Source organism: Myripristis murdjan, chromosome 20 (genome assembly GCF_902150065.1).
Source record: "Myripristis murdjan chromosome 20, fMyrMur1.1, whole genome shotgun sequence".
Lineage (NCBI taxonomy): Eukaryota > Metazoa > Chordata > Actinopteri > Holocentriformes > Holocentridae > Myripristis > Myripristis murdjan.
Genome location: NC_043999.1, coordinates 5117556 through 5128450, shown reverse-complemented (window position 1 = coordinate 5128450; position 10895 = coordinate 5117556). Strand labels below are relative to the sequence as shown.

The following is a 10895-nucleotide window of genomic DNA, read 5'->3' as shown; positions in this document are numbered from 1 at the left end:
AATCCTCTCATACTTCACTGCAGGAGCAGAGCGGAGACCAGATTTCAGGATCAAACACAAACCACAGTTCCTGTGCTCACGGCCTTTAAATGTGACTGAAACTCCCAACCAGGGCAGCGTCTCGACACTGACCTCAAAATCCATCTTGGACTGAGGCTATTATATTGATAACGAAATCAATAACGAAAGCTAGGTGTGGAAAGAACATCTGCATTAACTGAAAGAAAAATGAAAATGAGGCTTCACAAAAAAAACCCTACAAAATAAAGTAGAAATTATAGAAAAAATTTCTTTTGTTTTGTATTTGGTTGTTCAGTTGTCCTATCTGTTATTCCGAGTTTTTATTACACAATATTTTTTCTGACTTTTCTGAATCTTGCTCGGCAAATACACCATATTACAAAAAAAAAAAAAAAAAAGACTAAAAAAACAGTGAAACGGTTTATTACGGCATTAACTAACGTTAATTGTTGTACTCTTATTGTGAAGTGTCACCAGTGAAACTAATAAAAACTAAACTAAAACTCAGCATTTTCAGAAAACCCACATTAAATGAGTAAACCCTCTCTGAAAACTAATAAAAACTGAAATTAAAAACAAAAAGTCAAAACAAAATATAAGTGAAAACTCATGAAAAATGCAAAACATAATAGCCTTGCATTGGACACTGTTACACTGTGTTCCAACTTATTATGCAATTTGGATTTCAGTGCCATAAACATTTAATTTTTTGTTTTTCAATTAAACTCATGGCTGGTATTGTGTCTTAGGTCTCTTTGGGTCACTGAAATCAATCTCAGACACCTGATAATTAGTTTGCCAGGTGAGCCCAATTAAAGGAAAACTACATAAGTAGGATGTTCCACACTATTAAGCAGCCACAGATTTCAAGCACCATGGGGAAGAGAAAAGATCTCTCTACTGCTGAAAAATGTGAAATAGTGCAATGCCTGGGAAAAGGCATGAAAACGCTGGACATTTCTCGCAAACTTAAGCGAGATCATCGCACTGTTAAAAGATTTGTGTCTGATTCAGAGCACAGATGGGTTCGCTCAGATAAAGGCATAATTAAGAAGGTTTCTGCCAAACAAATCCATAGGATCAAGAGAGCAGCTGCTAAAATGCCTTTACAGACCAGCAAACAGGTATTTGAAGCTGTTGGTGCCTACCAGCAGCCTCCCAGAGCTGCATCCAAACTGCAGCTCTGGGAGGCTGTTCTGACATCCAGCAAAGAAATTCAACCAGAAACTGTCCATAAACTGACAAGTTCAATGGATGCAAGAATTGTGAAGGTGATATCAAAGAAGGGCTCTTATGTTAACATGTAATTTGGCCTGTTAAGATGCTTTTGATTGAAATAGCTTTTGATGTCCGTAAATATGACCTTCTAATGCTGCAAAGTCAACAAATGACCATGTTCAGTTCTTTACAACCTACAAAATGTTTTGAAAATCTGTTGTGCATAATAGCTTGGAACAGTGTATTTTGAGTTTTTTTTATTTATTTATTTATTTTTAAAATTCTGTTATCATTTTGAGTTTTGTTCAATAAAAATCAAATTATACTCTAACTGTTGGTGACTTGAAAATTATACTGACTGTCATTTTCATTGACTATTTAGGAAAACTGGACAAAAATATCATTTGCATAATAAGTTGGAACGCAGTGTAGATATCATCAATCTTTTGCTCCTGTGTGATTGTTGAAGAAGAAGAGAACTAGAAAGAAGCTCCTCGGCGTTTAGCGCTGACGTTTTAGATCCTGAGACCTTTTCTGATATCAAATTCAAAGTGGAGCGGCCGGGAACATCTGGACGTGATGTTGCCTCGCTTTTCTGTTGTGGACTCAAAATGTGTGTGACCTTTTTTCGCCACAGAGCAAAAACGCGGCGCCGACCAGGCCTCTCTTTGAGGAGACTGGAGGACGCACGGCGGAGGCGTCGTACCGACTTTGTAGTGCACGCAGCCCTCCAGGTCCCCGACCGTGATCCAGCCCTGCTTCTTCTCCACCTCGGGGTCGTTGTGTAATATCCTGTTCCTCAGCCAGGACAGGTAGTAAACACGCAGCTTGTTCTTCTTCCCTGGACGGAGGGACAGAGGAGAGCGAAATCAGTCAGAGCGAGGAGAATAATCAACCTTTCTCCGTTCAAAATCACAGAAAAAATCGTCATCTACCAACATTTTGACACCAAATTTCAACACTGAGATGAGGTTTCAGCATGTTTGACGTAAGTCTCTCCTGCACAAAGAGAGAATGCTGTGCACCACGATGAATACGTTTGCATTGATGTTTATGTGTGTGTGCAGCTGCCTTCAGTGCAGCTTAATGAGTGCAACAGAAGAAAGAGACAAATCACGAGATTAACCACTTTACAAGCTGCCAAAAGTGAGGAGCCACAGCCACGGTAAATATAACAAACACCCCTCTGTTCCTAGGATAATCAGGTACAACCGAGGTGCAACACGGGGAATAATAAGAGCCAGTGTGAACGTTATCTATTGAAATTGATTCACGCTGCTCGCTTCCTTCCCCCGGAGGTGTATTTTTGCAGAAGGAGATGCTGAAGTAACAGGCAACGCAGCCAGAAAACTGTGAAAGTCTGTTGAAATAACTGCCGCATACACAGCGCCAAACTGAGGAGTGAACCAAGGTAAGAGGCAAACATATAAATCCAATTTTGATCTTGTTGTGTAAAGCTGGACTTCTTCATCCATTGTTTGTGCAGCAAAGGACAAACACTTTATGATCAAAACTGAGCAAACGAGGAAGCCACACTCTTTACAAACTGTGTGTAATGAGCCTTTTTCTACATGTAATGACCATAAATTATAGGTAAATAATAATGATTGTAGGCAGTGCAATGGAAATTGAGTTTCAGTCCAAATCTCCAACACTTCTCGACAGCAGTTCTTCCAAATGGTTTTCGCATATATGAGAATTTTTGACAGGCGGCGTTTAGAGATTTGTCTATTATCATTTCTGGGAGACGCTTGCAGTATCACTTTTCAGGTTTATGGTTCAAAATGTAATTAATGCAGTCAATGAGGCGGCCTGTTTTCTTGCTTGTGCTCTTTTTAGGGACTTGTTGGCACCACAACATTAATTTTTAGTGAATAAAACAGTATTTTTAGGTCAAGAAACTGAGGTGCAATGGAAATGTGATGCAAATTAAATTACAAATATAATATGACAGATGGTCTTTAACCACATGAAATATGAACTCGACATCTTCCTGTGTTTTTCCACACTCTTGGTGTGCTGCCCAAACTTTTCAAGAGTTAGAAATAATCAGCTTTGTTCTCCATATTTGTTATCCTGAGTAGGCTGCTGGGCTTAAAGCAGAGGTGTAAACCCAGTCACTAAAGGGGTCATATTAAAAAATCACTGCTGTGCTTTTGACCCAAAGTGGCCATTGTTTTGATTAAAATATGTCCTTTTTAATAGTGACTCATACACAAATATGAATTTTACATGCAACATTGCTCCAATAAAATGTCTTTCTATACAACAAAACGGGGATATCTAAAACCAAACTGATGAGAGTGGAAAATGGCATGAAAAGACTAATAGTTTCATCTCATGGAATCAAAAATAAGCAGATAACTGAGATTTTGCTGAAGAGAAATCTACAGTCATACATGTTTCTGCACATCACTGGCACACAAATCCAACTGGAGGTCAAACTAATATTTTGCAGGCAGGTTGACTTATGATTACAAAAAACAACCTCGCACCTGTTTTCCACTTGACTTTCTGGCTGGTTTTGGTTTTGTGTTGTTGACGGTGCAGGATGTTGCAGTGCATGTTGGGGTTTGTAGTTAATGCATTGTGGGCAATATGGGGTCAGTATTGACAGTGAATCAGAAACCATCTTGCAGGCCAGATAGTATAATCATCCCTGCTGTGGCCCGCGGGCCTCGGGTTGGACACCCATGGTTCAGACCTGAGATGGTGACCAGGACGTTGAGCCCCTCCAGGACGTCCATCTGCTGGAAGCGGCGGCGGTTGATCAGGTTGTAAACTTTGCCCTGGCCGCTGCGGTCCAGCAGCATGAGGCCGTTCTCCGTCCCCACCAGCAGGTTCACTCCTGCACACACACACACACACACACACACACATCAGTTTGCTGCCTCTGTGTGAGCAGGCATCTGTCTGTATCTGAAGAAGCAGCCGCTGAAGACAAAAATGGCTTTAGACACTTTTCCCTCTCAAAGCCTGGTGACTAAAGTGTGGAGGCACTTTATTTGTTCTTTGTATCCAGCATCCAATAACTGCACCTCATAAAACATGGTAATTGCAATTTTTTCGGTAACACTTTACAATAAGAGTACAACAATTAACGTTAGTTAATGCCGTAATGGTTAATTAACTGTTAGTTAATGATTATTATGGCATTTACTAATGTTAATAATATCAATAACCCTTAAATAACATATAAATTAATACCTTAGCATGAACAGCATTATGATTCTTAGACACATTAGTTACCGGTTAGTTAACTGTTACTTAATGTTCATTACCTGTTATTTAATGTTTATTATGGCATTAACTAACGTTAGGGTTAGGGTTACTGTAAAGTGTAACCATTTTTTTTTATTTCTTTTCATGCAGACCTTCAGAACAGTTACCCTGAGGACATGAGCACACTGATCTCTTTTAAAGAACAGAGAGACACACCATACAAACTATTTCATCAACAACTCTTCACTGCTGTTAGGCTGCAGTTGTATTTTCCTGATGGGAGACCAACACTGAACAAGTTAATGGCATCAAATGAGGCCTCAGCACCTTAAATACACCTTATATTTTAGGCTTTTAGTCGATTCTCAGCTTGATTACAACTGCATCGGCTGCAAAGGCTTCAACTCCTTGATCACCAACGTTGCAAAAAAACAACTTCTCTCCTTCTTCCTGACGTCATTATTCTGTCTGCATGCTGTCGGTGGTGTCTGAGTGTGTCTGAGTGGGGCTCCGGGCCGCTCTCACCCCAGAGCGCGGCGCACAGGATCTCCGAGTTGAAGCGTTTCTTGTACTTGCGGATCTCGGGCGTGTCGCTGTGCGGCCGGATGTTGGTGGGGTTCACGTTCACCACCGAGATCTTCCTGGCCTCGTTGAGCCTCGCCTGCTCCTGCTCCTGCCTCGCCACCTCGTCGGCCAACAGAGCTGCTCCGCAACACACACACACACACACACACAAATATTCAGTGCAATGAAGTTGCAACATGCACCAGGCAAAAACAGAAAGTATTTCACACTGGAAACAAGCGATAAATAATAAAATTCTTGATATAGCTATTATCTCTGTGTCCAAAAGGTCCGTAAAGGTGGGTGCGAGTGAGAGGGAGGCCAAACGGAGGAACAAGGGAGATGATATTTGTCTTTTTTATTTGTGATCTAGCGATTTGTAACTTCACCCCTTTATAATCATGTTTAAACACCATTAAAACTTCATCACAAAAGATTTTTAGCATGAATTTGAACCATGGATAGGACCTTTTTAAGACCAAACATGATCAGATATTAGCTACAGGATTGTATGAGCTGTTATTTTAAATTCTATAACTGTTGTAATTGTCCTTTAGGTGGCTCTGTAATAAATCTACCCATTTCTTTTTTTTTTTCATTTCATGAGAATTTCATGACTTTCACTGATTCCCTTAATTCCCGTTTCACCACGACACGGCGAGGTGAGCGGCACGTGTACCTGAGGCAGAATCTTCATCGTCGTCTTCGGTCGGCGAGGTCCCGTACACCCTCGGGTCGACAAACGGCGTGAAGGAAGCCTTGGAGCCGCCGCCGCCGCCCATCCCGTACTGACAGTCACAGAGAGGGGAGAGAGAAGCGCCATCCGTCAAACGTTTGTACAGGACTTTTAGAGCGAAGAGCTTTCGGACGGCTCAACAGTTTGGGAAAAGCACTGGAAGACTGTAAATGTATGAACACGCACACACACACACACACACACACACACGTATGTTCACATCACATACAGACAGCTGCTAAAATAAAGGAAACATGGAGTGTATTCAGTGGATTTAAGAGCAACGAGCAACAAGAGCCCCTTTAAAATGTCTCGGTTTTTATGATACAAATCTAACTAAAGGGATATGACACCATTCATCTGCACGAAATACCACCGGTTTGTGGTTTGTCAGTGGTTTTACTGGCCAAAGTGATCAGCTGTGTAATGATCTAACGCCTCGTGTCGGGTGAACGGCATTTTGGCGTCCTGCACGACTCCAGTTTAACTTTATTTCCCTTTTCCCTTTGAACCCGAGTGTTTCCTTTACTCGGCCAGCTGTCTGCTTCACGCTGATAAAACGTGACGACACCAGTCAGAGAAAGCAGGGTGGCGGGTGCAGGACGTGGTCTGGATCAGAGGCTGGAGAAGAGAGAGAGAGAGAGCGGGAGGGATCAGGTAGGAAGGAGATCCACACCGGTTCATCTGCGGGGGGAAAGGACAAAAGGAGCCGACGCGACGCGGGACGGGGGCAGGAAATCAGGGGGAAAGGAGGGCGTTTGGCATCAAAACGAAGAGCACACGTCCTAAAAACCCTGTTGTTTCCTGAGGAGAAGAGGGCGTGGCTTCTTGTTGCCGCTCCCCCTCGCCTGGCCTGGCTCACGCTGTGTTTGTGTTGACGGGCAGGAAGAGGAACAGGATCGTGACTGAAGCTAAACTGTTTAAACAGTGAATTAAAAAGTTATTATATATAAAGTAACCTTGAATTAAAAGGTTACTACATAACAATGAATTAAAAGGTTACTGTATATATAGTAACCTTTTAATTCACTGTTTAAATGTCTCTTCTGGCATTTATTCCTTATATTCCTTATTAGCGCATATCAAATCAGATAATGTGTGATATGCATGTGTAAACAGAATAATTCAAAGAACTTGTAATTGACTTTTTTTCTTGTCTTTGTGTGTGTAATCAACTTGTGAATTTTTATAGTGATATCTGAAAGTAAAATTTGGAACCCCTTTCCCCTGTGTGTTAAAAACAGTGTTTTTTGGTAATATGTGGTCATAAATAGGTGATTTTCAAAACTTTCCACCAATGGGATTTCTTGGGACTTTTTTCCTCTCACTCAGGACAAACTGAGGATACAAAATCAGTTGAGTTTGCTTCTCTTGCAATTTGTCCTAGGTTTTTTCATAAAATGACTGGACTAGAGTCTTTTGCAGGTTTGACAATAAGCTGAGTAGGTTCCTATGCCTTCATGGAGGGGCTGTGAGCGGGTGGGGGTGCACTGGGCGGGTGGGTGTGAGGGCACTGGGCGGGTGGGTGTGAGGGCACTGGGCGGGTGGGGGTGCACTGGGCGGGTGGGTGTGAGGGCACTGGGCGGGCGGGGCTGCACTGGGCGGGTGGGGGTGCACTGGGCGGGTGGGGGTGCCCTGGGCGGGTGGGGGCGCACTGGGCGGGTGGGGGCGCACTGGGTGACGGGGAGCCGGGATCAGGTTGAGGAGTCGGGGGCCGCCGGCTGAGGGCACAGGGTGCTGGTCAACCTACTTGGGCCCCGGAGCCATCGCCCGGGGAGACCAGGGGCGAGGCGCTTTGCTGCACCAAATCGGGCAGATTGGCGTTGCCCGGGAACAGGTTGCCGGGGAAACCGTTGCTGGCGGTCGAGCTCCGCCTCCTTTCCCCGTGTTTCTGGAAAAGAGAGAGACGGACGGGCCGTGCTGGGAGCCGAGATGTGACGGGCGGGTCGGGTGTTGGAGGGGGGCGGGGCCTTGAGTCTTGTGCAGGGGAAGTAGGAGCACACACACACATCATACACACTGCACACACCATACACACACTTTTATAAGACTTTTAAAATGATGGTTCATGTTTGCAAATTTATTTTTCACGTGTTTCTCTTCAGAAAAACTAACCTGAGGACATTTTCGTGATCAAATATCTGATTTAGTTTAAATGAAACCAATTTAAATTATTGAACGGCCAAATGCCACACACACATTTTCAGTATTTCCTTCTATTCTTTACTCTCATAAACGGGTGCTGGTGTGGAATCTGATTAAATATAATCAGTTCAGGTCTGAGGCTTCCCATAGGCAGCCAGTGACAGTGTGGTATTGATCAGCTACACAATAAATAAATAATGTAATCAATAAAACTGCCTCGTGACCGGCTGATGTGTAAATCTCAGCTCAATATATTGGCAAATCAATAAATCAGTCAAACCCTGATAACACACACACCCAAGATGAGCGATCAGGATAACCCTCCGCGCTCAATACCGGATGTTCTCCCACACACACACACACACACACACACACACACACACACAGAGTAGCGCAGCAGCAGAAACAAAACAGAAAAAGAGCCAGGCATGCAGAGCTGGTGAATGTGAGTGTGTGTGTGTGTGTGTGTGTTGCTTTCTGTGCTGTCAGCAGGCCTTAAGCCCCCCGGGGGGGTCAAAGGTCAGGGGTGAGGGGCCGCCGCTCACCTCCCGCATCATCAGGGTGCTGTCCTGCGAGCTGTTGCCGTACGCGTCGCCGTGGGAGTCGTTATGGCCTCCCATCACGCCGAAGGACTCGTTGGCTCCGTGACTGGCAGCCGGCCTGGAACACACACACACACGTCAGCGTTACATTTAATAACCAACTCATTCACCGTCACCACTCATTTGAATATTTTCCTCTACTTCCTATTTGTGTGACTGATGCTTGGTGTTTAAACAAGACGTAAGCAGTGACTTTAACTGTATAATTATGACTGTGGTGCCCTGAGATTTAATGTTATTGCCCAGAAAACTGTAGATCTGCTGCGACTCTCAGTTTTTTAAAATCACAGCACATTGAGGGTTAATATTTTACACTGCACTGTAACTTTTAATGTCCTGTTTTATCATCTTATTCTGTTTTTAGCTTCTTTTTATTCCTAAATTTAACACTTTTTTTTAAATTGTTTTTATGTATGTTTTCTTGTGTTGCTTTTCTATTGTTTTAATGCCTTTTATGCTCTATGGAAAGCACTTTGAATTGCCCTGTTGTTGAAATGTGCGATACAAATAAACCTGCCTTGCCTTGCCATTCTGGAGTTTTGATATCTTCTTCTTACATGTCAATATCTGTATTTAGGTTAATTGATGTGGAAAGTGGGAGGCCCTCATTACAGGCTGAATGCACACAGACTCTTAACTCTGTGTGTAAAGCTCTTTGTCCCTCAGTCTCACCTGATGAAGGTCTGAGGACCAAAACATTTCGCTTTTACAATCAAGTTTATTGCAAGTGTTAGGAGACACTTTTACACACATTTACTGCATTGATCTAATGTATATTTGCATTGAGCTAATGTATATTTGCATTGAGCTAATGTATATTTGCATTTATCTAATGTATATTTGCATTAATCTAATGTATATTTGCATTGAGCTAATGTATATTTGCTCTTTTTTGTTGGTTTGTTGACAGTTTTTGACATAGATTTATTTATTTATTTTTTTTTTTTTATGTAATCAAATTTTGAGGTGGGATCCTCCTATAAGCCCCTAGGGGTTTTCTGTATCTCACCTGCACAGTCTATTGCTATTTCATTTTTGTTCTGATGTTTTGCTTTTATTGTGCAAAATAAATAAATATAATAAAAAAGAGTGTGTGGGAACTGTTTTTTCTTGTCTGTTGAATGACTAAATAGTTAAATAAAATATGAAAAGAGAAGAAAATGTTAAATATTATAGGTTTATGTGTGTTAGGGCCACTGTAGGGAAAAAAAACATTATGGAGCTGGGGAGGGGAGTAATATTCAGAGAAAAAAAACTCAAAAATTAGTTTTTTCTTTGACTCTTGGATTCAGTCAGAAGGAAATCCTGGTGGTTTTCACCCAGAATCACAATCGTATCACAATCCTAAGTATAAAAAAAAGGCATTTTTACAGTTTTTTTTCTTGAAAATTTGTGACCTACAATCTCAGGATTTTTAAGATTTAATTTGACTTAAAATTGTGAGCTGTTTCTTGTAAATTTACGCCTTTTTTTTCTCAGATTATCATGCCTCTTCTCCGGCTCCATACCTTTTTTTCCCTAAATTGGCCTGAATACGCCGTCATAGATTACTTCATACTTTTTATGTAGATTTTTATGAAGGGAGTGACTCCTGTCATATAGGACAGCACTGACTGGGTGATATCTGATGTTTAATAAAATCATAATGTTGGCCTTTTATTAATTCATCAATCTAACCCCACCACACACACACACACACACACACACACACACACATATATACTCACATGATGCGTGGTATGTCGCTGACGGCCACGGTCCCGTCATTGGTCCCGCCCTCTCCCTCCTCATCCTCGCTGCTGTGAGACTCCTCGCTGGATGAGGAGTAGTCGGTGACCTTGATGGGCGGGCGGTTGGTCTCCTCGCCCTGCCGCAGCTCTCGCAGCTCTTTGGCCAGTGCCGTCAGGTCCTGCAGGTCGAGAGAGAAGCCGAGAGAGAGCGTCACCGACAGGACGAGGGAGGGGAAGACACTCAGCAGGATCCGGGTGTTTGTGTTCCCAGCCGGGACACAAAACCCTGGTGACGCTTTTTTTTTTTTTTAACTCTCCGTGTCGTTTTAGGAAGCATGAACTCTAGGACAGGGGAAAAGTTGTTTGAAATCTTTAAAATGAGATGCATGCTTGAATTTGTGGGGAAACAAAAACAGGTCTACATTCTTCTCAACTGTTTCTAACTGTTCTTCATCTTGTGGCGCTTTTAATCTCATTCATTAGTTGATCCTGGTTAGATTGTTAGTGTTCGCTTCAGTTTTTTATTTTGAGGAGGAAAAGTGGGAAGTCAGCAGCAGCTTTAACTAGTTGGCTCGAGTTTACAAAATCAAAGCTTTTGCAAACATTTTGGTCATGAGAGCATAAATTACTCCACTGAATCCTGCGTTTGTATCGTCT

The 10895-nt window shown here is 42.4% G+C and overlaps 2 protein-coding genes across 2 annotated transcripts in view; both read right to left on the bottom strand.

The window, feature by feature from the left end:
- Positions 1 to 6540, bottom strand: part of LOC115378897 (eukaryotic translation initiation factor 5A-1-like) — a 27134-nt gene extending 20594 nt beyond the window's left edge. The window contains exon 1 of the mRNA XM_030079457.1: positions 6533 to 6540. The gene's annotated coding sequence lies outside the window, so the exon portion shown is untranslated. The remainder of the gene's footprint in view (positions 1 to 6532) is intronic.
- The window catches only part of tnikb (TRAF2 and NCK interacting kinase b), an 83995-nt gene that overhangs the window by 13493 nt on the left and 59607 nt on the right, over positions 1 to 10895 (bottom strand). Inside the window, 7 exon segments of the mRNA XM_030079455.1 lie at positions 1 to 17; positions 1946 to 2080; positions 3944 to 4087; positions 4987 to 5163; positions 5705 to 5813; positions 8452 to 8566; positions 10236 to 10417. The exon segment at positions 1 to 17 is cut by the window's left edge and continues 84 nt beyond it. Of these exon segments, the coding sequence (XP_029935315.1) occupies positions 1 to 17; positions 1946 to 2080; positions 3944 to 4087; positions 4987 to 5163; positions 5705 to 5813; positions 8452 to 8566; positions 10236 to 10417 (879 nt within the window).